A 25,106-nucleotide genomic window follows, 5' to 3' on the forward strand; every position below is an offset into this window, starting at 1 on the left:
GTCATTTTTAGTACATTTTTAATTAAACAATTGCAATTGTTATTAACAATGGCGATAAATCTACTTGCATTGTTACTTTGGCAATCTATATTGAGGGTCATAATAAATAGTAATTTAGGACGTAATAAATTACAATTAAATAATAAAAGTGAATAACTTAAGTTAATAAGTACTGATCAAGTTTATAATTAATTACTGATAAATTTTTCATTTTTTTACTAACCAAATAATTTGTTGGCTAGCATTTCTCTGGTATAACTAGTACCAAATTTAGACCAAAGAAGTCACTAAAAAAAATAGCAGGGCAAAGGCAAGTCGTCTGGTTGGTGTCAGAGTAAAATACAGGGACGATGGAGTGCAGGCTTTGTCTTGGATCAGCTCCGGCCGAGTCTTCCGTCTCCATCTTCCAGAGACCAGGTCCTCATCCAGAGCGTCTGGAGCAACGCATTCGGACCGGCTGTCAGATTTATGTAGGTTACTGGTTACAGGTTACAATACTGTTGTGGACCCAATTGGTTCTCCCAACTCTTCTCACCGCTCAATCCTATTGTTTTTTTCATTTCATCTGCAGGTTAAAAGAGGCGATGGGTTGCCAGACACGGTGTGTCTTTCGTGTAAGACCAATCTCGAATTGTTGATCAGCTTTCGAAAGGCTTGTTTTCGAAGCCACGAAACGTCTCAACTGAGGTTAGCTGATTGCTTGAACATCAAGACTGAAGAAGTTTTCTTGGAAGATCTAATATGGGACGATGAGCCTTCACAATCGACAGTTCACGGAAAGGATAGTGACATTTGCTCAAAGCCATTTCCCAGTGAATCTGAACTTATTTTACACAATCCTGGAGAAAAGCGGTTTCAATGCGACATTTGTTTAAAATCATTTATTTATAAAAATATGCTTGTGAGACATTTGATATCTCACACGGGGGAAAAGCCATACCATTGTGAAATTTGTCTAAAATCATATACTCAAAAATCTAGCTTAGAGACACATAAAAAATCGCATACTGGGATAAAACCACACAAATGTGACATTTGTTTTAAATCATTCGTTCGTAGAGATGAACTTGTGTCACATTTGAGAACTCACACGGGGGAAAAGCCTTACAGGTGTGAAATTTGTCTAAAATCATTTACTCAAAAGTTTAGCCTCGAGACACATAAAAAATCGCATGCTGGGATAAAACCATACAAATGTGACATTTGTTTAAAATCATATGTTCGTAAAAATGATCTTGGGTCACATTTGGTATCTCACACATGGGAAAAGCCATACAAATGTGACATTTGTTTAAAATTATTTACTTATAAAAATAAACTTTTAATACATATAAGAGCTCACACGGGGGAAAAGCCTTACAGGTGTGAAATTTGTCTAAAATCATTTACTCAAAAATCTAGCCTCGATTCACATAAAAAATCGCATGCTGGGATAAAACCACACAAATGTGACATTTGTTTAAAATCATATGTTCGTAAAGATGAACTTGTGTCACATTTGAGAACTCACACGGGGGAAAAGCCTTACAGGTGTGAAATCTGTCTAAAATCATTTACTCAAAAATCTAGCCTCGAGACACATAAGAAATTGCATGCTAGGATAAAACCACACAAATGTAAAATTTGTTTAAAATTATTTTCTCAAAAATCTTACCTCGTGTTACATGAAAAATTGCATTCTGGGATAAAACCACACCAATGTGACATTTGTTTAAAATCATTTATTTATAAAAATAAACTTGTGATACATTTGAGAACTCACATGCGGGAATAGCCTTACAGGTGTGAAATCTGTCTAAAATCATATACTCAAAAATCTAGCTTAGAGACACATAAAAAATCGCATACTGGGATAAAACCACACAAATGTGACATTTGTTTAAAATCATTTGTTCGTAAAGTTCAACTTGTGTCACATTTGAGAACTCACACGGGGGAAAAGCCTTACAGGTGTGAAATCTGTCTAAAATCATTTACTCAAAAATATAGCCTCGAGACACATACAAAATTGCATGCTGGTATAAAACCACACAAATGTGACATTTGTTTAAAATCATTTATCCGAAAACATAAACTTGTGACACATTTAATATCTCACACGGGGGGAAAAGCTTTACAAGTGTGAAATTTGTTTAAAATCATTTACTCGAAAATCTATCCTCTGGTCACATAATAAATTACATACTGGAATGAATATAAAAAAATTGTTATTATATACATAAATACTGTTATTATTCTTACATTTTGGTTGCATGCGTGCCATGATGTTTTTGGTGCCCCCTTCTCATGTCATTTCAGTTTATTTAAATAATTTTAAGATAAATGATAAATGACAATTAAATGCACACTTCTATTATTTGGCTTACTTGTTTTATTTATTTTAAATGTAATAATTTTTATTTATTGGATGAAATTGTGGTAATTATGGTAAACATACTTCATCATCCTAAGCCAGGCGTCAAAGTGCTCTAAAATTGTGGCAATTTCAACAGACGGGGTGAAACGTATGACTGGCGTAAGAAAAGAGTTTGTTGTTATTTTGAAATAACAACAAACCTATATCTTCATGTTTTGTACATATATAAAACATTGCTAATTGTTGAATATGAGTAAATTGAGTAATTGTTGAATATGAGAAGTGAAAAATATGGAATAGTGCAAGTGATATTGTTTTGAGTTGCTGACTATCACCGATTTAATTACCAATGTATTGATAAGTAAGTAATACATATGTATATACAATAGAACCACGATTATCCGAATTGTTAAAAACAAACACAAATTTTACGATTTTGCTGCTTTGAAATGTATAACAAAAATTCTAAAATAAGAAGGAGCTACTAAATTATAATATGATATATCTACTTTCAAATAAATTTTAAAATATATACCTTAATCTAAATTACAGGGACAAAATTTAAAAAAAACCTTTTATGCGCAGTAAATACAATGATTTATTATGTTTTCAACACATTATACATAAACATATTCTTGAATATATATTATAATATATAGATGACATATAGAAAATGTTATACAATGTAACAATGCTAAACAAATAATGTTACCGACGATTTATTTATGTAGATGAGATGTAACAAGTTCATAGCCAGCAGTTTGGCTTAGTGATAGCGTATATATTTAGCATCACTGAGGTCAAAGGTTCGAGTCCTCGCCACTGCTGGTTAGATTTGGGGGTTTTGTGACTCCAAATCGATCGTTTCTCTATCAGAGTTTGCCAATTTTATCTGATCATTGCTGAAAAGGTTCCTGAAAATTGGTATTAGATCTAATCCTGTTGTCACAAAAATCTGCCTGTGTATAATTTGTAATAATTATACACAGTAATCTGAAATCTATAGATATCTCTATCGACATCTCTATAATTTCGTATTTATTGTATGTATAAAAATTGTATACAAAAAAAAATCTAAAAATAATCCATAGAAGTCACTATGATTATTATTTCTGATCAATTGTTATATTCTATATATTCTGATTGTATATGTATGTATTACTGTATTTCTGATTTCTGATTGTTTATGTATTTCATTAACGTACACCCGTCGCATTGGAGCAAATCTGTTATGGCGAGTGTGTATTGATTTGTGACAATAAAAAAAAATAAAAAAAAAAATAATAAAATGACGAATTCACTTTTAGATACCGTCCATATTAAAGATGATTATTCATAATGTTTCTTAGATCTGTCTGTTACGCGATAGATTTCATAACGACAAGGATTTCTTTAATAGATGATATTAGAAACTTTTTATTTCAGTAGACGGTGAACGAAATGTTAATGAAATAAATTATTTTAGTCACCGCTTTGTCCATGTTATATACTCGTATATATAATTGGTATTAGTTTGTCACCGGACTGATACCAAAATATTCAATACCCTGTAATTCATTTCATTGCATTCTTTCAATACAAACATTTTCATTAAACATCTGAATTATGTTTTTATTCTAAATCGGCTATTCAGTACATAAGTAAGTATATGAAATGAAGACATACATATGTATGTACTAAAATCTGTTGGTAACGCGATAGATTTAAGAGGGCTGGACAGCAGCGCCTTGTCCATACAAACGTACTATACTTCTCCCTTCCTCAATTATGGCACTAGAGAAAATATTTTTTAATATGCTATGGATATCCACCATTGGGGTGCATCTATCGTTTTATTTTTTTTGATTTATTATTTTTTATAGGAGCTAGGAGCCGCCAAACATCTATAAAATCGCCTCTTTTTTACACCCACGAAAAGAGTCTAGCGTGGTTATTTAACGGTCGATTTTTAAAAAAATACGCCGATAGATGCACAGAAAATATCTTTCTCATACCGATGATGAAATTTTTTTAAAAATTGGTCCAGTTTTGGAGGAGAAAATAGTAGAATACAAAACCTCGATTTTGTCAATTTAAAACACGTTTTATCTAGTCGAAGCGCAACTGTCGCATTCACTCAATATATATATTGATATATATTGTCGCATTCACTCAATATATACATACACTCAATATATATATCGAAGAAAGGAACAAAATTAAGGTTTCGGGTGTACAGCCCTCTTAATAACGACAAGGATTTCTTTAATATGTACAAATGATCGGTATTAGTTTGTCTGTTTATGACTTTCCATCGCAAAGTCAAAATTTAAATGAAACGTTATTCCGAATCAAAGCCAGCGATCTCATATACATATTTCACAACAATAGCCAAGTCTTACGATGGCATAATCATCGCTCTTGCACAAACATGCAGAATTAATCTCTGGCAACGTCCCATTTGACTATTCCAGAAGAAAGAATTCATCGCTCCGAAGTTGAGAAACGAAAACGAGCTTCTTTGTACATATCATTACTATTGTAACAAGTGAACATAAATAAAGGATCCTCTTACTAACACAATCAGTGTTTTCATAGACCGAGATACTTTGATACACACCTTCCCGCTGTACATTTACAGAATTAAGATTAAACTGTGATTTGACATTGCAACCTTCTCGAATGCGAGCGTCAGATGAGCTGACTCTGATGAGATGCCCGCGAACTCCTCGCGAAAACCACAACCAACGACCACGGCCACGAGGGCATTTGGCTCGAACATATGTCTAGTCGATAATAATAAAAATTTCGTAAATAAAAAGTATTTGCGAATATTTTTGTTTGTGTGACCAGTTATCATACGACCAATTTGTAATTTTTGGGTGTGACCAGTTTTCTCGTGACCGATTTTAGGTGACCAGTTTTCTCGTGACCAGTTTTAGCGTGACGGGTGATCACGAGTGACCGATCTAGAGCGACCGGTTGTCCTGTAACCGGTTCACATTTGACTAGTAGTCCGTTTACCTTCCAAGAGCTATTCGACTTCTCAATAAAATCGTTGGTGCCGTGCCTGAATGCGATATTTTCCACCTAAGTGATACGCTCACTTAGGTGGAAAGTATCGGATATTATTTTATCATATTCGTCATATTTATATTTATTAAAATGTCTTTGATATGTTTTCGTGTTTGAAAGAATATTCAATATTGGTGTTGGTGTGTGGCTTTTAACAATAATCTCTTTTTCATTATATGGTAGAGACGCAAATGTCATTTTTAGTACATTTTTAATTAAACAATTGCAATTGTTATTAACAACGGCGATAAATCTACTTACATTGTTACTTTGGCTATCTATATTGAGGGTCATAATAAATAGTAATTTAGGACGTAATAAATTACAATTAAATAATAAAAGTGAATAACTTAAGTTAATAAGTACTGATCAAGTTTATAATTAATTACTGATAAATTTTTCATTTTTTTACTAACCAAATAATTTGTTAGCTAGCATTTCTCTGGTATAACTAGTACCAAATTTAGACCAAAGAAGTCACTAAAAAAAATAGCAGGGCAAAGGCAAGTCGTCTGGTTGGTGTCAGAGTAAAATACAGGGACGATGGAGTGCAGGCTTTGTCTTGGATCAGCTCCGGCCGAGTCTTCCGTCTCCATCTTCCAGAGACCAGGTCCTCATCCAGAGCGTCTGGAGCAACGCATTCGGACCGGCTGTCAGATTTATGTAGGTTACTGGTTACAGGTTACAATACTGTTGTGGACCCAATTGGTTCTCCCAACTCTTCTCACCGCTCAATCCTATTGTTTTTTTCATTTGATCTGCAGGTTAAAAGAGGCGATGGGTTGCCAGACACGGTGTGTTTTTCGTGTAAGACCAATCTCGAATCGTTGATCAGCTTTCGAAAGGCTTGCTTTCGAAGCCACGAAACATCTCAACTGAGGTTAGCTGATTGCTTGAACATCAAGACTGAAGAAGTTTTCTTGGAAGATCTAATATGGGACGATGAGCCTTCACAATCGACAATTCAACGAAAGGATAGTGAAATTTGTCTAAAACCATTTACTCAAAAATCTAACCATAAGAAACAAAAAAAATTGCATACTGGGATAAATCTACACAAGTGTGAAATTTGTCTAAAATCATTTACTAGAAAATCTACCCTCGATACACATAAAAAATCGCATGCTGGGATAAAACCACACAAATGTGACATTTGTTTAAAATCATTTGTTCGGAAAGGAGAACTTGTGTCACATTTGAGAACTCACACGGGGGAAAAGCCTTACAGGTGTGAAATCTGTCTAAAATCATTTACTCAAAAATCTAGCCTCGAGACACATAAAAAATTGCATGCTGGGATAAAACCACACCAATGTGACATTTGTTTAAAATCATTTAATTATAAAAATAAACTTTTAATACATATAAGAGCTCACACGGGGGAAAAGCCTTACAGGTGTGAAATTTGTCTAAAATCATTTACTCAAAAATCTAGCCTCGATTCACATAAAAAATGGCATACTGGGATAAAACCACACAAATGTGACATTTGTTTTAAATCATTTATTCGTAAAGATGAACTTGTGTCACATTTGAGAACTCACACGGGGGAAAAGCCTTACAGGTGTAAAATCTGTCTAAAATCATTTACTCACAAATGTAGCCTCGAGACACATGAAAAATTGCATGCTGGGATAAAACCACACAAATGTAAAATTTGTTTAAAATTATTTTCTCAAAAATCTAACCTCGTGTCACATGAAAAATTGCATGCTGGGATAAAACCACACGAATGTAAAATTTGTTTAAAATTATTTTCTCATAAATCTTACCTCGTGTCACATGAAAAATCGCATGCTGGGATAAAACCACACAAATGTGACATTTGTTTAAAATCATTTAGTTCTAAAAATAAGCTCGTGAGACATTTGATATCTCACACGGGGGAAAAGCCATACCATTGTGAAATCTGTCTAAAATCATTTACTCAAAAATCTAACCTCGAGACACATAAAAAATTGCATGCTGGGATAAAACCACACAAATGTGACATTTGTTTAAAATCATATGTTCGTAAAGATGAACTTGTGTCACATTTGAGAACTCACACGGGGGAAAAGCCTTACAGGTGCGAAATATGTCTAAAATCATTTACTCAAAAATCTAACCTCGAGACACATAAAAAAATGCATGCTGGGATAAAACCACACCAATGTGACATTTGTTTAAAATCATTTATTTATAAAAATAACCTTGTGATACATTTGAGATCTCACACGGGGGAAAAGCCTTACAGGTGCAAAATCTGTCTAAAATCATTTACTCAAAAATCTAGCCTCGAGACACATGAAAAATTGCATGCTGGGATAAAACCACACAAATGTAAAATTTGTTTAAAATCATTTTCTCAAAAATGTAACCTCAAAAAACATAAAAAATTGCATTTGAAAACTCACACAAAGGGAAAGAACCACACAAATGTAAAATTTGTTTAAAATTATTTTGTCGAAAATCTTACCTCGCGAGACATAAAAAATTGCATTCTGGGATAAAACCACACAAATGTGACATTTGTTTAAAATCATATGTTCGTAAAGATGAACTTGTGTCACATTTGAGATCTCACACGGGGGAAAAGCCGTACAGGTGCGAAATCTGTCTAAAATAATTTTCTCAAAAATCTAGCCTCGAGACACATAAAAAATTGCATGCTGGGATAAAACCACACAAATGTGACATTTGTTTAAAATCATTTATTTATAAAAAAAAGCTTGTATCACATTTGAGATCTCACACGGGGAAAAGCCTTACAAGTGTGAAATTTGTTTAAAATCATTTACTCGAAAATCTATCCTCTGGTCACATAATAAATTACATACTGGGATGAATATAAAAAAATTGTTATTATATAAATACTGTTATTTTTCTTACATTTTGGTTGCATGCGTGCCATGATGTTTTTGGTGCCCCCTTCTCATGTCATTTCAGTTTATTTAAATAATTTTAAGATAAATGATAATTGAAAATTAAATGCACAGATCTATTATTTGGCTTACTTGTTTTATTTATTTTAAATGTAATAATTTTTATTTATTGGATAAAATTGAGGTTATTATGGTAAACGTACTTCATCATCCTAAGCCAAAGTGCTCTAAAATTGTGTCAATTTCAACAGACGAGGCGAACGTATGACCGGCGTAAGAAAGGGGTGTGTTGCTATTTTGAAAGGAAAAATTAGTCATGAGGTAGTTGCTTACCATTAAGAAGCGCTTTGTGTGCAGACATTTCCAGAAAAAAATTGCAAAGTATTCGAGTATTGGTGATTAAGATTATCAACTCCATTATAACTAATGCTCTTAATCCTCGCCAATTTAAGAATTTTTACTTGAAATAGAAAGTGAGTACGCAGATCTTCTGCTGCATAACGAGGTGCGTTGGTTATAAAGAGGAAACGTTTCGCTTCCTTATTAACAGAAATTAAAACATTTCTCCTTGAGAACACTACCCAGAACTAACGGACAATCGTTGGTGGACTGTGCTTTATCATTGTAAAACAAAATACTCCTGTATAACACAATCATTAAACCGATATGGACCTACGGAATACAACTCTGGGTCTCTGCTAGCGGGTCCAACATTAAATCCTACAACGGTTCCAGAACAAAACCTTGCGAACAATAACTCGAGCCCCGTGGGTCACAAAAAATACTGAGATACACGAGTATCTTAATTAATATCCCAACCGTCAAGGAAGTAGCCGCGAAACTCAATTTCGGTTTTAGGAAGCGTCTTGCGTGCCACCCAAATCCTTTGGAGTATTTGATTTTTGATTTTTAAATGCTTTTTATTATTACGAAATTATGTTCACAATACATCTTATATCTATTTTAATAGCTACTGATCTACTGATCATTTTCTATTTTACAATTTTAATTTAATTTGGTTAGTAATCACAGTATTATATTATTCTAATGTTAATCTAAAGCATAATAGGAAAAAGAGCTCAAAAACCTATTTACAATCCTTATAAATGTTCATAATACATCTAATACATAATATTAATTAAAGACTCTCTAAAGTCGATGACCTAAAGTAGATTGTGTTTAGGTAATCTGTGTTTATACCTGAAGGGTATAGACATTTTGTTGTAATCACCGAGATTCTTCACAAGTGTGTTAGTATGGTTATTAGTGATTCTTTCATAGAATCTACTGGTTAGTTTGTTAGTAATGTCTGTAACAAACGGAATATTATATATAGCATGCAGTTTTTTCAGGTTAGTATATATGGGTGTATTATAAATTATTTTAAGGGATTTATTTTGTATTACTTGGAGCTTGGAAAGGTTAGTATTCGAGGCGTTATTCCATACAGGTGTAGCATAGGTTAATAATGGTAATATGAGCGCGCGATATAATTTTATTTTATTTAGCGTTGATAAAGAACTATGGCGATTAAATATTGGATATATTGAGGATATACCCCGCATCGCCTTGCATTTCGCTGCCTCAATGTGAGGTGCCCATCTCATTCTTTTATCAAACGTTACTCCTAAATATTTTATTACTGACTGCCATTTCAGACTTTCTCCAGAGGGGATTTTCAGATCTGAACTTGGCTTATGTTTTCTAACACTAAAGAATATGGCGTCTGTTTTGGTTTGATTAATTTGAATTTTCCACTTAGTGAAGTGTTCAGTCATTGTTTTAATTGCAAATTCAAGATTTTTAAGAATATTTGGAGTATGGGTATGGTATGCTAAAGGAGAAATCAATGAAAAGATTTAAAAGAAACGGCCTTTGATAAATAATAACACTAAGCAACAAACAAAAAAAATACCAGAGCGGAGACTAGCCAATCTTTACTAAGTTGCTTTACTAAATCGCGTAATATGTTAGGGCAAGTGAGATGGCATGTAGTCCGACCGCTGTACTCTGTGAGGTGGACTACATGCCATCTCGCTTGCCCTAACATATTACGCGATACAACCATATATACAACGAAAGCATTTAAATTGCAATTACCGCTTTAGTTAGTACGTTTAGATAAAAAAAAAATATTGAGATAGAAAACCAATCCTTATAAACGTGGTGAAATAAAAAATTTGCCAAATAAATGAAAAATAGCACGGAAAAAAAATCCGTAAAAAAAAATATATTTTTGACTTTTAAAATTCGCTAGACAATTAATTAGAAGTATTTTAAAGCAATGAAATATAACAATTAATAGGAAAAATATCTGACTATTGATTCCAATACTCACTTTGAGCGTAACAATCCTAAATTTTGAGTTAAAGACCGCAAAAGCCAAAAAACTGTACAAATCGCGGATTTTTTTAAACGCTCATATCTCGTAAACGATCACCCACAAACAAAAATCAATATCATATTCGAATTCAGTGGGTCAAACTTAGTAAAGATTGGTTAGTCTCCGCTCTGGTAACTCAAAAACGTGATTTTTTGTTGCTCAGTGTAATGAAATCCACACGATGAAGCAACAATTAAACAAACTAATAAAAGTCGAAGACTGATCTTAGTTAAAAAAAAAATCAGTGATGAATCCAAAAATTTTATTTCATGGTAGAAGTTAAGTCTCATCTAAATCAGCTTAATCGTAAACTACAGGGGATGGAAACACAATTTTTTCGATATTGGGAGAAGTTATTTCATTCGAAAACAAATTATCCCTTTTGATGCAAGATTTTGAAAGGGAAACTATGATTCACTTTCCAAGCCTGCTGAAACATCAGCAAGAAAATAATTCTGATAATGACATTTGCTATTTCAAAACGATAACTTTAAATATGCGCTGGGTCAAGAATCTTATTTTGATAAGACGCATTATCTATCACCACAACAGAATTTGGTTCCAAATTTTGAATCAATTTCTCGATTAACCATTTCATATAATTGTCGAAGTTCACGTCATGATGATAGTCTTCGGTTCTTTGGTGAGCCTTATAGATGAGAAAGGCATTTGGAATAAAGCCTCGTTCTGTACCGGCGTGTACAATTATAAGGGCGCGATCACACAGCGAGGGAGCGGTATGCTGTACGCGAGATATATTTTTTTAGATAGTTTTAAACACACAAAAAATAGGGTCATACCCGGTATGATACGCCGGATCTTGCGGGATCGGAGCGGTCTCGCTGAAATTCTATAGAATTGTTTATACTAACTTGACGGTGATATATACCAATTCGTCGACCCTCGGACGACGCTTGACAGTGATCGATAACGGTGTATCCCATATTATACTAGATAATTAGAAACGGAAAAGTATTCCGTTTTTAGATGACAATGGAGTTTTTTTGGTAACATATGTGCATTGTTGCACTTGTTGCACGTGCACGTGCAAGAAGAAGTACGAAGAAGCATACAACAGAGATCGCGCGCATTTTTCTCCCCATTCACACGTGAAACATGGCTATGTATAGTAGTGATCAGACGGATCTGACGTCATAGACACATTCGTACTGTCGCACAACTTCTATTAATTTTTCTGACATTATGAACTGCGATGTACCGATATTATGAAATGCGATGACCGAGCTCAAAAGACGAACTGTTTGTGATGTTAAACACAAAACTGCAATTGCAGTCACCACTTTCTTGAGTATAAAAAATACTTTGTTCTTGATATAAAATAAAGTAAAAATGGGCTCTCTTTAAGCGAACATGTTATTGTATCGACATGTACATACATTCATACGGAAATGCATTCAGTATCAATTAGTTACAGTCCGTATTGAGTGCACTATAGCCCTTTACGTAAAAAACATCTTTGTTCGTTTATCTGTTGATGGTATTAGGGATTTAAGTACGTATTTAGTTTTTGTACCAAAAAACTTGAGTCTATAGTCTAGTCATTTCTGTTTATTTAGTAACAATTGGTTCCGGTAAACAATTAGTGTACAACATAAAACCCTTTATGCTGAAAACATCTTTGTCCGTGATCGCAGAGTTTGTTTATGAAAGTATCGAATGAGTATTTACATAATTCTTAAACCTACCCGGAAATATTAGTCAATTTTTGTTATAAACCGGACACTTGTTTGTCTATTTTTGTTAATTGTTTACTAATTAAGTTTAAAACTGAATTATTAAACAATAAAAGCTTGAAATCCTTAATGTAATTTGTATTTTCTATAATCTTATTATTCCGACAAGTTCTGCTATATTTTTTTGCAAATATGGGATACACCGTTATCGATCACTGTCAAGCGTCGTCCGAGGGTCGACGAATTGGTATATATCACCGTCAAGTTAGTATAAACAATTCTATAGAATTTCAACGAGACCGCTCCGATCCCGCAAGATCCGGCGTATCATACCGGGTATGACCCTATTTTTTGTGTGTGTTTAAAACTATCTAAAAAAAAATATCCCGCCTACAGCATACCGCTCCCTCGCTGTGTGATCGCGCCCTAAACCTCGCACCTTTGGATGCCAGATTTTTCATGCCACTTCCCAAAGAATCTCCCCACGCCATTGACTTAACGTGTGCTGAATGTATGTATGTCTGTATGTTTCATCGGTATACACGATTGGTCTTCCTTCTGCTCTAAATTGAGCTATCGACCTTAAAATGTAATCCTTTTATAAAAAAATGCACATTTTCTCTTGTATCATTTCCTGTTATCGGACATTTTTTTTCAGTGGAATCCAATTTTTTTCAAAGCTTGTGAAGAGTATAGGATGGGTTAAAGGTTTCGTCGGCGTCACCAGTTATAGGACGGGTTAAAGGTTTCGACCATTTACCGGCCTATGGAAACACAGTTGAGTTTGAAAGATGATCGTTTATTTTTGGTCAATTGTTACAATGGTTATTGTATGTACGAAGAGGTTGAGCTTCGGAGAAGTGATCTGGTTGAACTTCAGAGGTTCACTCTGGTGTTGGGAGCTGCTGCGTCGCTTTATATACGTTCTGGCTTGACGCGTGCCGCGCGCAGATGCTTTGTCTTCGTTTCCAGGACACGTGTGTTAGAGACACGTGTTGACCTATTTTCGAGGCGCGTGCTCGGTACACGTGTGGTGTATAGGGTAAAAGTACTACTTCCAGTTTAGATAAAAATAATTTTATATATACATATGTACATACATATATAAAATTATAAAAATAATAAAAAGACAATCAGAAACACACACTCAGACACACAATTTTCTAGATTATGAAAACGTGATCAGTGATCGATTCTGACTTTGAATTTTTGCATGATCTCAAAACTTCATCTATTGTTATTGCGTACATATTATTTTTATTATTTTTATTTTACATATATACCAGGAAGGCCTTACAGGTAAATCCCAATGCGCCTTCCTGGCCAATTACAAATACAAATGCAGCATTTTTATTATAAGTCGTTGAATTGCGAGACACTGAAAAAACTCGCAAATTAACGAGACATCTATGAATTGTACATAATATACATACATAGATTGTACATATGTACATACATAGATAAAGTTAAAAGACAGTCGGCAGAAATTAAGTTAATTGATAGTTTTTTAGTGACACAGTTTGATGGACGATTTTTGTTGACCATGTGAAGATTTCCGGAAAAAAATTTCCGCCCGCGGCGCTTTTTTCAGTTTTTATACCTCAAGTGGTGTAGCAACGAACCAACACGGCCGAGTTGGTCCCAAGTCGCAGGATGGTGACCGAAACTCGAGCATGTTATAGGGCCGCCACAACATCAAACGCCTACGGTTGGCCAGTTTCAACCAATGTAAAATCAACGGTGTACGTTACACATCTTTTTAAAACCATGAAAACGTGATAAAGAATCGAAACAGTCAAAATCTCAAAGTTGAATTTTCTCAAAATCATAAAACTGATGATACTCGGTAAATGTAGAATCTATTTTATTTTTTTACTTTGTGGCGGCTCGCTATACGACATGGTCGAGTTTGGTCACCTTCCTGCGAGTGGGGACCAACTCGATTGTGTTCGGAGTTAGCTACCTCACTCTGCCTTCAGCTGTCATAAATAAAACACGTGCATTAACATGCCAGTCGTCTCATTCGTCCATCCCCTATAACTTTATCTACACCATGTTCACAAATATTGTTTGCGTGTACATATCATTTTAATTCAAGAAACTTAAACTCCTTGTGGCGACTAAACGACATGGTCGAGTTTCGGTCACCATCCTGCGAGTTGGGACCAACTCGGCCAAGTTGTCTGTCGCAACTTTACTTTCTTCCCGCCCATCAGATTAAACAGTTGTTTCACTCCATACACCCCATATCATTATCTATATTTCAACCTTGCAGGATTTTCATTTCCTGGTTCCTGAAAATTGTATGGTATTACGGAATTGCGAGCTGTTTCTGACCATTAAGGCTAGAAGAAATATACTCATAAACTCTCCCCTTTCTAGGGCTGATTGACTTCTCAATACGTTGGCTCACTATTTAGATCTTTAATTAGAAAAATCTAAATAGTAAGCCAACATAGCATTAACATTAGCTAATTCTAATGAGGTGGTTGAGCAGATCTTGAGAAATTCATAACATTTATTATAGACATATTTTTTATTGTTTTTCTTACTATATTTCATTTGGTGTATGTATTTTATATGCACTTTTGTTTTTTTTTCAATTATTTATGTCATTTTTTTATTATGGATTTATATTCTTTTAAATGTTTTTTTTTCCCTTTTATTTTTATTATTATTTTTATGTATTTAACCACAACGACTCATTGAGGAAAGCCGTTATGTCATTGTTGCATTATTTTTTCTATAAATAAACAAATGTTTGTTCGATATGCAAATCCAGTTTTCATTTTAGGGCTACCAAATTTGGTATACTATCTCGTGGTACCCTAATTTTGACTTATGATTTTGAAACTCCTGAAGGGTTTATTTTTTCTTATTTCATCCACCCGATTTGTGTATAAAATGCACTAAAATGCTACGAAGATGTAGATATTCCTATTAATTTGGTTATACAATAATAATACTAACATGTACATACATATACATACATACGTGCGTATAACTTTTTGCAATAAAGTTATAGTCCATTTTTGATAAAAATATTTTGGAGTTAAGACTCGAATATTATTTAATTATTTCGAACTCTTGAAAAAAATATTGAAAAGTCCACTTGATTCTTCCAGTGTGATATTTTAAATGCCTCGACAAGAAATTTTAGAATAAATAATACTAAACCAATATAATAAAAATTAGGCAGCTTCTATCCGGTATGAACTCTTTCATGTCTCACAAGATCATATTTTTTAGAAAATGATTTTAAACAAATATCACATCTGTATGGTTTTATCCCAGCATGAGAATTCGTGTGTGCAGCAAGATTACTTTTTTCAGCAAATGATTTTAAGCAAATATCACATTTGTATGGCTTTACGCCGGCATGAGATTTTTCGTGTCTTCCAAGGCTAGATTTTTGAGTAAACGATTTTAAGCAAATCGAACATTTGTACGGTTTTTCCCCAGTATGCGAAGTTTCATGTACCACAAGGAAACATTTTTGAGTGAACGATTTTAAGCAAACATCACATCTGTACGGTTTTTCCCCAGAATGATATTTCAAATGCGCGGCGAGGTTAGATTTTTCAGCAAACGGTTTTAAACAAATGTTACATTTGTACGGTTTTTCCCCAGTATGAGACTTTAAGTGTCTCATAAGTTTCGATTTTCGAGGAAACGATTTTGAGCATATTTCACATTTAAATCTTGCACAATTTTTTCGTTGCAATTGTAATTTAGGTACACGGTTAGACACATCTTGGAAAATAGTTTTATGGGTCGATTCAGAATTTGTGGAACATATTTTATCTGATGCTTTCAATAGCGGAGGTCCTTCTGGTGAAATTTCACCCTCCATTTTTGGTCTATAATCGCACGAAGTAATTTTTCCACAGCGTATCTATAAGCAAACAAACGTCATATACTTTTAAATGTATTTAATAACTTCACAGTGTGATCAAGTGATCACTTTACCAGTGGATTTATATTTTCCGACAAGTTGATGTCTTTCTTATAATCACTTCGTTCCCATTCATTTACAAAGAAGTTACAAGCAATTGTTGGCGAGTCAACATCCGACTCATCCTCACATATTAAATCTTCAAGGAAAACTTCTTCCGTCTTGATATCTAATCTCAACTTGGATGTTTCAATACTTTGAAGACAAACGTTTCGAAAGGTGTTAAGCGACTCCAAATTATTTTCACAAGAGAGACATATCATATCTGGCATCCCGTCATCTTTCTTGACCTGCATTAATGAGAAAGGTAGTAATTAGACTGAACAGTGAACACTGATTCAGATGGAAATAGATCTAAAGTGTAACTGACAAGTAACTGACAGCAGGTCCAAATGCGGTTTGCCAGTGGATGAGGATCATCATGGACGGAGACAGAAGACTCGACTGGGCCAGAACGAAGACAAAGTCTGCACTCCATTGTGGAAAAGCCTATTAAAGTCACAATATGAATTATGATAAGAACTAGTCTTCTTCTTCTTGACATTTGGTATAAATTACAAACAGTTTACGGCCATAGGTTAATTTGAACTAAAGAAAACGGTAAACGGATTATTAATAAGATGTTCCGTGATCGAGATTTTAGTGACTTACGTGAGATAGCTTTTTGTGAAATAATCACCGAACCATCGAAAACAATAATTTTTACCCAGTGGCGGATTAAGTTGCTTGGGGGCCTTGGGCGATAAAATTGAAATGGGCCCTTTACTATTATACTAATTTACTTTGATAGATTTATCTATAAACTAGTACGTACATAGCGATATTCATTTTTTAATTATTGATTATAATAATAGCAATTATAATATTAATGTGTATTTTTAGTTACGTCAAAACTACTGTAAGATCGCCAATTTAGTAGTCGGCGGTCACCAGTGTAAGACAGGGTGGGTATGTTGACCGTATCCCGGTCTAACGAAACACATGATGTGTAGTTTGAAAGAGGATCGCTTATTTTCGTTCAATTTGGTACAATGGTTATGGTTTTATGGGTTCATACGCCTGGACGTAGTTCGTGGTTTTTATGGGTTCAGTGTGTTCTTCCTTTGTTTCCAAGACACGTGTGTAGAAACACGTGTCGACCTTTTTACGAGGCGAGCGTGTGCCATGCGTTAATGACTTTCCTGGATATGTGTCGCAGTGACCTGATGAGATCATTTAAGTTGTACTATATGCCTACACTACTATTCGTAGTTACATCAGATATTAGTTATATATTTTCTTCGACATTTTTATTTTGAAAATTTATCAATAATGTGTAGGAATACAATACAGCTTGTACGAGCTTTCAGCAAAGCCAAAGCAATCATCTATTCGCTCCAGATAAACAAACCTTGAGTTCAAGGGAACAACCGAAATAACATAAATCCTATTACCCCATAAAACACAAGGCACGCGACCACACAAAGGATACTGTGGCGGCTCGCTTATACGACATGGTCGAGTTTGGTTGCCTTCCTGCGAGTGGGGAGCAACCCGGCTGGGTTCGGAGAGCCACTACTCACTCTGTCTTCAGCTGTCATATAATAAACACGTGCATTAACATGCCAGTCGTCTCATTCGTTCATCCTCCATTCTGGTGACCCCCGACATCGAGCCACGCAGCCTCGATCAATTTCAACATGCCGCTCATCCCTGCCTCGCCGAGCCAGGCGGGAAAAGCTACCCGCCGCGCCCCCATCGCCATCAACACAGCACGCCGCGGCCCGCGGGTGACAATAAACGAGCAGACACGGCTACCTACCTACCTACCTGGAGTCCAGCCACAACGTCGATGACAGGTGCTTAAAAAAATGGGGGAGCGAATGAGACGACGATCTTGACAGCTGGAGGTGGAGTCATGCGCGATCCACTACACATAGAACGGTCATCCAGCACCACAAGACATACACCACCTCAGCACCATCATCATCATCATCATCAAGGCCCCGTCCGTCCCCACGAGCGTCGTCACGCCGAGACGGGCGGTAGCGCTACAACACCTCCACGAGCCACAATGACTCACAGTCCAGCTCGGAGTATCATCAACCACATCGATGCCCCTGCCGCCCCCGCCGCCCCACCAACCGACATCAGCCTCGGAAGAGCGGCGCCGCCGCAGCATCGCATCGGCGCGACCATCGGACCACCCACCGTCCTGCTCGCGACGTCACCGCCCTCGAATCTACCGACCATTCAGGGCGGTACACCTATGTACACAGCGGATGACCCACGTCAACAATTTTTTTCTCCCCACGTAATAATTTTTCTCTTTGTGTAACAATAATTTTTTTCTTTTGTAAAATTTGTTTCTTTGTAATTTTGGTATCGCTGATGCTGGGGGGGGAGTGATGTGGCGGCTCGCTTATACGACATGGTCGAGTTTGGTTGCCTTCCTGCGAGTGGGAACCAACTCGGCTGGGTTCGGAGAGCTACTACTCACTCTGTCTTCAGCTGTCATATAATAAACACGTGCATTAACATGCCAGTCGTCTCATTCGTTCATCCTCCATAATACCCTTGAGCCTGGAAGAATCTTCGAGAACGAGATGTCATCACCTCACCCATATCCAGACCACCGATAAAGGCGATTCGACTCGCTCCAGATAAACAATCATCAAGCAACCTTGAGGCATAGCCACACAAAGGATACCCTTGAGCCTGGAAGAATCTTCGAGAACGAGGTGACATCTCCTCACCCATATCCAGACCACCGATAAAGGCGATTCGACTCGCTCCAGATGAATACCCATCAAGCAACCTTGTGGCACACAAACCCTTGAGAACAAGGTGACATCACCGTGCCCATATATAAACCAGTACAGCAGTTCAGTCAGGCTTTCCCCTGAAGCAGGCACCTAGCCCACTTCCCCGTGAATTTTCTGTACTGACAATAAACTTAAAAAAAAAAAATTCCTCTGTTATCCACAACGAGTTTCCATAGGCCGGGTTACGGTCACAACATAACCTCCTGTCCTATAACTGGTGACCCCGACGTGATATTCAACCCGGTAAACGGACTACTAGTCATATGTGAACTAGTCACAGGACAACCGGTCGCTCTAGATTGGTCACACATGATCATCCGTCACACTAAAATTGGTCACGAGAAAACTGGTCAACTGGTCACAAAACTGGTGACCAGTTTTAGGGTGTGACGGGTGATCACGTGTGACCGATCTAGAGCGACCGGTTGTCCTGTGACCGGTTCACATTTGACTATTAATCACCGAACCCTTCAACCCGCCCTATAAATGTAATCTCAGTTGATTTTATTTAACAGTTCATACTCAACATACAGAATTGTCATCGAATTTAACCGGCCCTCCTTAATTTTAAACGATTTTTAATTATTTTAAGACTGGAAAAAATCGTTCTGTCGAAGCATTTGATAATTGGGAAATGTTTTATCAAATCTGAAAGCTACTTTATAAGAGTCAGCAGCTGAATATTCTAATTTTCTTTCTTTCATCTTCATCTTCGAATTGATATTTATTAATATCCATCTCATAAATTTATTTGAGTTCATGAATGCTTTAGGCGCTAGCTCTGCATGTGGTTGTGTACGTACATACATGCTGATTACAAAGGGACAGCGATTGATTTATATTTGGATAAAAAAAATGGGTTCACCATCGTCAAACTTTTTTTATTGCTCTCTAGCTTTGTAGGATAATATTCAACCCTCTTCCCTGGGAAATGGAAACGCCACCGCTGATTTCTACTGATATCCTACAATTTTACCTGTCAATACACTTCTGTGGCAATGCAAAAATACTCTTGTAGAGATATAGCACGACTTGTGATATCACCTATTTCCCTCATCGAACTTAATCTGTACAAATGACATCATCGTGTCCTCTTCTCGTACACGAAAGTTAGCCGTGGCCGAAATACTTCGTCCAGCTTACCCGTAAAGGCGATTCGACTCGCTCCAGATACGCAATCACGAGTACACGGGAAATCCCAAGGAGCTACGCAACTACGCATCAAACATCGAACACAAAGGAAGACCTCGACCCCGTCGGAATCTTCCAGAACGTGATCTCACCAGCCCAGCTACGCGTTGCTCAAGCAACACCTTTATAAACCAGTGCATCGTCCCCAGATGCCAGTGAGCTTCAGGAACTCGACCTAGGTCGTTCCAGTGAATCCTTTGCCTACTTCGCTGTACATACAAATACACCTGTATTAATCGAGTAATAAAGATCCTCTTCAAAATTCAACTGAATTTCCATAGGCTGGGAAACGGTCCAAAACCTTCAACCCCCCTATACTCTTCTGTTGCAAATCCCTTATGTTAAAATAAAAAACGGTTCTGTACTAATATATTTTTACAAGCCTCTTATTATGTATTTACAAATATTTCAATGTATAGTTAATACAAGAGAATTTCAATATAAACTCTTTTCTAATACCAGGGTGACACGACAAGAGTGTACTCGGACGTTACTGGTAAGGTGGTAACAACTGATAAGACGCCAACTCGGACGCCGACGTCCGAACCGAGCGGACTTGGATCGCGCTCGACTCTCACGAGTGCATTCGAATACGAGTGGCGTTTCAAAATGGCGGCAGAGAGCCGACTATCAAATCGATATAAGAAAAAATGGTCAGAATCAGAAACAGTACGGTTTGTGGAGCAGTATGAAATGCAGGAAGTACTTTGGAACGTGCGATTGTCGCAATATAAAAATAAAGAAGCGCGAGCAGCTGCTGTCAATCAAATTATTCAAAATTCAGATATTCCCGGTATGAGCGCAGAGGGCGTTTTAAAAAAAATCAACAACATTCGAAGCACCTACCAGCAGGAAAAATCGAAAATGCAAAAATCAATCGATAGTGGCGTACCTGCCGAAAATATATACATACCATCACTGCCATGGTTTCACATTGCTGATCGGTTTCTACCCTCTGTTATTAAAACGAGGAAATCTTTCATAAATCTGGTAAGCATCTAGCTTTGTTAGTTTGTTATCGGTATAAACCTGTATTATACTAATGTGTAAACATTAAACCACGTCTGTTTGATATTTATTATGAATTCAATATTACGATGTTCATAAAGATAACTCTATATTCTACCGTTTTATCATAGCAGAGCATCATCAGTTTCGGTACTTTTGTCTTTGTTGTTCCGCAATCTCTGTGTAATGGTTGCTTCTCTATTTTATAATATTTGCAATGTAGGGAGATCTTGGTTCTAATCCATCCACCAGGGCTATCAACGACATCCAAGATTCGTAAGGAGGCGTATAGTGACCATAGGATGTTTTAATCAACCAATTACGAAGCACACATGACGCTTTCACTATTCAGGACGCAAATTAATGGATTCAAGATGTTTTTAGCGTTATATTACTGAATATTGTGGAGTGGTTTCCTCTGAACCCAAATTGGTGTTCTGGGTTTCACCCTTGACAGGAGACTGACAGGAACTCACCCAGCGGCTACACAAAATGAACTGGTTGATAGGAAGAAAATCCAGTCTAACATTAGAGAATAAAATTTTAGTATATAAGTCAATCTTAAAGCCAGTCTCTGGACATATGGTATCCAACTATGGGGAACGAGTAGTAATTCTAACGTGGAAATCTTACACAATTCCAAAATAAAGCTCTTAGAATAATAACAAATGCCCCATTGTTTGCGAGAAATTTTGAAATTCATCAACATGTATGTGTACCATCAATTAAAACGAAAATAGAAAATTATACAAAGAACTATGAACAAGCGTAGACTCGAAACCCACTCAAACGAGCTGGCAAAAGCTCTTATAAAGTCTAGTGCAAAAGACACTAGACTAAAGCGCCGCAGAGTTCTCGAATAATGCATAAAAAGCTGGCAATTAATGAATTGCCAAATCTTCTGAAATAAATTGTGATAAAATTTGATTACGACCGACGGGTCGATTGCAAATATCTTAAAAAAAATATATATTACTGAATATTGAAATGTCATTTACTCTGCCTTAGCTTTGTATCAACGTAGATTTATTAATTTATTCATATACATATGTATATGCCAGGAAAGGCTAACAGGTAAACCCCAATGCGCTTTCCTGGCCAATTCCATTACAAACGATGAAATAATACCTACTGTCAACGAGTCCCAGGACAGAACTGAAAAAACTTTAATAATAAATTATAAAAGTAACTTCCAATGTGTTCCAAGTCCAGTGGCGGCTCGTCTATATGGGCTGTGGGGCTGCAGCCTCCCAGTATAGTAAATATGCATGATATTTTTGGCGTTTATATGGTCTGCGGGCTGCAGCCCTACTAGTTTAGTACACGTAAATGCTATTTTTGTTTGCATTTGATCACCAGTACGATCGACGAGCTACCCCATTGGGAATTCTCACGAGCCGCCACTGGTTCCAACGCTAATTAATTCCTTTTCCAATTGAAGCCCATTCCCGAGTTGTTTTTGGGGTCTAAAACAATACAAAAATGTGTTATATTCTCTTTTTACAGTCGGATATCAAAGAAGAAAGAGCGAATGAAGACACTTCAAGTAACGAAGCAATCCCTTCTTCCGATTTACCACCAACTCTTTCTCCTTATGTACCACCGCCTTCTCCAGATATACCTCCATACGATGACACCTCGATGCCATCGTCACAATATACTATGAAGAGTAAAAGATTTAAAACATCTGCAACACCCCAACACATTGAAGAAGCTATGAACACACTAAAATCGTTGAAAGAAAAAGTAGACACACACAGAGAAATAGAAGATGAGTTCACCTACTTTGGAAAAAATGTAGCCTGTCAACTCAGGCAGCTACCAATAATGGATGCGCTCGATTGTCAGTCACAAATATTGCTCTTGTTACAACAAAAAAGAAAAATGAACAGCATACGCGAAAACAATCGGGTTTCAGAGAACCTCGTGCAATATGCTGTTTCTCCTGGACCTTCCGGGACACACTTGTCGTCGTATGCTCAAGAGCAAATTCACTACCAAGAAATTCCGATTATCGTTCAACAGAGCGCCGAGTAGGAAATATAAATAAATAGAATAAGTATGTACATATGTATATTATAACTACGCCTGAAAATATTGTATTAATTTTGATAGTAAAAAATATACCCGATTGTAAAATACATAGTTATTACATACCTGAATAAATTCCTCCAACGAAAAATTGATTTTCATATAGGGGACATCATATTTGTACATCTTTTCCCCAATATGAGATTTATCATTTTCCAACTAATGATTTTGAACATACAACACACTTGTGCAGTTTAAACGTGGTGTGAGATCTTTTATGTTAAGTTGAGATTTTTGGTTGAATGAGTTTGACCAAATATCGCGTTTATGCGGCTTTTCCCCAGTAAGATTTCTCAAATGTGACACAAGGTCAGATTTTTTAAACAAATACCACACATATACGGCTTTTCTCTAGTATGAAATTTTAAGTGAATGGTGTACGATTTTTTTTGTTGAATATTGATTTTATAGTTCAATTCAGAATGTGTGGAACGTATTTTATCTGAAGTTTTAAGTAATATAGTTTCTTCCGGTGGGATTTTAACATCATTTATTATTTCTATTCTGCAATCACAAGGAGTAGCTTTTCCACTGAGGATCTATAAAATTAAACGAACATTACACTTTACTGGTGAATTAATATTTTCTGTTAAATATTAAAATGTCATCGTTGTAAGTATTGGACACCCATTTATTTACCTCATCATTGATAATATTTGATTCGCCTTCCCATACTAAATCCACCAAAAAAACTTCATCCATCTTGATATCAAACGCGCACCCAACCTCATTTTCGACGTTTCTTCACTTTAAAGGCAAGTCTTTCAAAACTAATCAATGATTCTAGATTGTTGATACATGAAAGACATATCATATCCGGCAATCTGTCACCTTTTTAACCTGTAAATAAAAAATAAGTAACAATGAGAAAACAAACGGTTTAAGTAAGTGTAACCAACGCGCAACTGGCACCAGGTCCAGAAACGCTGTTCCAGTGTATGGGGATTATCATAATTGGAAACCGAAGACGGCTGGAAAAAGGCAAAATCTGCAATCCATTGAACGAAACGTCAAACGTCTCTTGTTTTCTTTCTTGAGATTAGGTCTAAATAACACAGATTACATATATCATTTGTTTTTATAATAAAATATCAAAAGTATTGCAAGTAAGTTTTTGAGCTTTTTCTTAAATACTTCAAACATTGAAATTATAATAAAACGATATTATAAATACTAACAGGAATTATTGGATGAATAACGATTAAAATAAACAATATATATTATTAATATAATTCATGAATCAAAATTTCAAGGGATGCTTATGGTGCGTTCTCACGATTCAAGTTTGACCGATTATAGTTGATCGACAAAAGTTGAATGAAATCTGGTGTAAGAACCTTTGTTTCAATAGTTGATCAAGTTTGTAATGGATCAACAAAAGTTTGACCTGGTCAAACTTTATCGTTCAAGTTATGAGTCAACCGCCATTCCTTTCAAGTTGAAACCTGCCTTGAGATGTGTGAACGTGTTTTAATAAATTGATTGTCAACTTGTCATGCCACTCTTGTATGTGAACTGGTGATTTTTTCAATTTCAATTATTCAATTTTTTTTTAACAACTATCATCGGTCAATCAAATTTGACTCGTATAGTTTCAATATTTCGCCATAAAGTTTAAATATTTCCTCCCCTCCATGCGCTGTCTGGCCACGTCTATGTGCTGAACCCAGTGCCGGTTTTAGGGGGGGGGCTGGGTCGGGCGGTGC

The 25,106-nt window shown here is 35.9% G+C and overlaps 6 protein-coding genes across 10 annotated transcripts; 4 read left to right on the forward strand and 2 right to left on the reverse strand.

Annotated features, from left to right (window-relative positions):
* Nucleotides 1–283: 283 nt before the first annotated feature.
* On the forward strand, nucleotides 284–2,125 carry LOC143912417 (uncharacterized). Its single transcript, XM_077431693.1, has 3 exons — nucleotides 284–470; nucleotides 572–1,530; nucleotides 1,783–2,125. Exons 1-3 carry the CDS (start codon nucleotides 351–353, stop codon nucleotides 2,123–2,125), a joined length of 1,422 nt encoding a protein of 473 aa, XP_077287819.1. The 5' UTR covers nucleotides 284–350.
* A 3,750-nt stretch (nucleotides 2,126–5,875) lies between these two features.
* Nucleotides 5,876–10,126, forward strand: LOC143912035 (uncharacterized). The gene is made up of 2 exons (XM_077431169.1): nucleotides 5,876–6,073; nucleotides 6,175–10,126. Exons 1-2 carry the CDS (start codon nucleotides 5,954–5,956, stop codon nucleotides 7,843–7,845), a joined length of 1,791 nt encoding a protein of 596 aa, XP_077287295.1. The 5' UTR covers nucleotides 5,876–5,953; the 3' UTR covers nucleotides 7,846–10,126.
* LOC143912037 (uncharacterized) lies at nucleotides 5,876–18,818 on the forward strand. Of its 3 annotated transcripts, XM_077431172.1 has the most exons (3): nucleotides 5,876–5,925; nucleotides 16,871–17,112; nucleotides 17,189–18,818. In XM_077431172.1, exon 3 carries the CDS (start codon nucleotides 18,204–18,206, stop codon nucleotides 18,621–18,623), a length of 420 nt encoding a protein of 139 aa, XP_077287298.1. In that variant the 5' UTR covers nucleotides 5,876–5,925; nucleotides 16,871–17,112; nucleotides 17,189–18,203; the 3' UTR covers nucleotides 18,624–18,818. The 3 variants fall into 3 exon arrangements, with proteins under 3 accessions (XP_077287298.1, XP_077287297.1, XP_077287299.1); XM_077431171.1 differs by lacking the exon at nucleotides 16,871–17,112 and having other exon boundaries at nucleotides 5,884–6,020; nucleotides 17,626–18,818; XM_077431173.1 differs by lacking the exon at nucleotides 16,871–17,112 and having other exon boundaries at nucleotides 5,884–5,925.
* On the forward strand, nucleotides 5,896–23,486 carry LOC143912036 (uncharacterized). Its single transcript, XM_077431170.1, has 3 exons — nucleotides 5,896–5,913; nucleotides 20,764–21,291; nucleotides 22,816–23,486. Exons 2-3 carry the CDS (start codon nucleotides 20,911–20,913, stop codon nucleotides 23,344–23,346), a joined length of 912 nt encoding a protein of 303 aa, XP_077287296.1. The 5' UTR covers nucleotides 5,896–5,913; nucleotides 20,764–20,910; the 3' UTR covers nucleotides 23,347–23,486.
* LOC143911979 (uncharacterized) lies at nucleotides 15,034–17,673 on the reverse strand. The gene is made up of 5 exons (XM_077431083.1): nucleotides 17,637–17,673; nucleotides 17,193–17,275; nucleotides 16,688–16,795; nucleotides 16,321–16,596; nucleotides 15,034–16,246 (listed from the first exon to the last, which is right to left on the reverse strand). Exons 1-5 carry the CDS (start codon nucleotides 17,671–17,673, stop codon nucleotides 15,554–15,556), a joined length of 1,197 nt encoding a protein of 398 aa, XP_077287209.1. The 3' UTR covers nucleotides 15,034–15,553.
* On the reverse strand, nucleotides 21,372–24,454 carry LOC143912038 (uncharacterized). 3 transcript variants are annotated; one of them, XM_077431176.1, is made up of 3 exons: nucleotides 24,313–24,441; nucleotides 24,040–24,240; nucleotides 22,306–23,939 (listed from the first exon to the last, which is right to left on the reverse strand). In XM_077431176.1, the coding sequence occupies exons 2-3, from the start codon at nucleotides 24,100–24,102 to the stop codon at nucleotides 23,694–23,696; spliced, it is 309 nt and encodes a 102-aa protein (XP_077287302.1). In that variant the 5' UTR covers nucleotides 24,103–24,240; nucleotides 24,313–24,441; the 3' UTR covers nucleotides 22,306–23,693. The 3 variants fall into 3 exon arrangements, with proteins under 3 accessions (XP_077287300.1, XP_077287302.1, XP_077287301.1); XM_077431175.1 differs by having other exon boundaries at nucleotides 23,331–23,939; nucleotides 24,363–24,447; XM_077431174.1 differs by having other exon boundaries at nucleotides 21,372–23,939; nucleotides 24,040–24,454.
* Between the last annotated feature and the right edge of the window lie 652 nt (nucleotides 24,455–25,106).

This window comes from Arctopsyche grandis, chromosome 5 (genome assembly GCF_051622035.1).
Source record: "Arctopsyche grandis isolate Sample6627 chromosome 5, ASM5162203v2, whole genome shotgun sequence".
In the NCBI taxonomy this organism is placed as follows: domain Eukaryota; kingdom Metazoa; phylum Arthropoda; class Insecta; order Trichoptera; family Hydropsychidae; genus Arctopsyche; species Arctopsyche grandis.

Coding starts and splice junctions, on each gene's coding strand:
- LOC143912417 (XM_077431693.1), top strand. CDS start 351: ATGGAGTGCAGGCTTTGTCTTGGATCAGCTCCGGCCGAGTCTTCCGTC. Junction 471..571: donor GGACCGGCTGTCAGATTTAT/GTAGGTTACTGG, acceptor TTTCATCTGCAG/GTTAAAAGAGGCGATGGGTT. Junction 1,531..1,782: donor ACGGGGGAAAAGCCTTACAG/GTGTGAAATCTG, acceptor ATAGCCTTACAG/GTGTGAAATCTGTCTAAAAT.
- LOC143912035 (XM_077431169.1), top strand. CDS start 5,954: ATGGAGTGCAGGCTTTGTCTTGGATCAGCTCCGGCCGAGTCTTCCGTC. Junction 6,074..6,174: donor GGACCGGCTGTCAGATTTAT/GTAGGTTACTGG, acceptor TTTGATCTGCAG/GTTAAAAGAGGCGATGGGTT.
- LOC143911979 (XM_077431083.1), bottom strand. CDS start 17,673: ATGATTGCTTTGGCTTTGCTGAAAGCTCGTACAAGCT. Junction 17,276..17,636: donor GCTGAAAGCTCGTACAAGCT/GTATTGTATTCC, acceptor GTGTTTCGTTAG/ACCGGGATACGGTCAACATA. Junction 16,247..16,320: donor CGGAAAATATAAATCCACTG/GTAAAGTGATCA, acceptor GTTTGCTTATAG/ATACGCTGTGGAAAAATTAC.
- LOC143912037 (XM_077431172.1), top strand. CDS start 18,204: ATGCGCGATCCACTACACATAGAACGGTCATCCAGCACCACAAGACAT.
- LOC143912036 (XM_077431170.1), top strand. CDS start 20,911: ATGGCGGCAGAGAGCCGACTATCAAATCGATATAAGAAAAAATGGTCA. Junction 21,292..22,815: donor GGAAATCTTTCATAAATCTG/GTAAGCATCTAG, acceptor CTCTTTTTACAG/TCGGATATCAAAGAAGAAAG.
- LOC143912038 (XM_077431174.1), bottom strand. CDS start 24,102: ATGGATGAAGTTTTTTTGGTGGATTTAGTATGGGAAGGCGAATCAAAT. Junction 23,940..24,039: donor CAAATATTATCAATGATGAG/GTAAATAAATGG, acceptor TTAATTTTATAG/ATCCTCAGTGGAAAAGCTAC.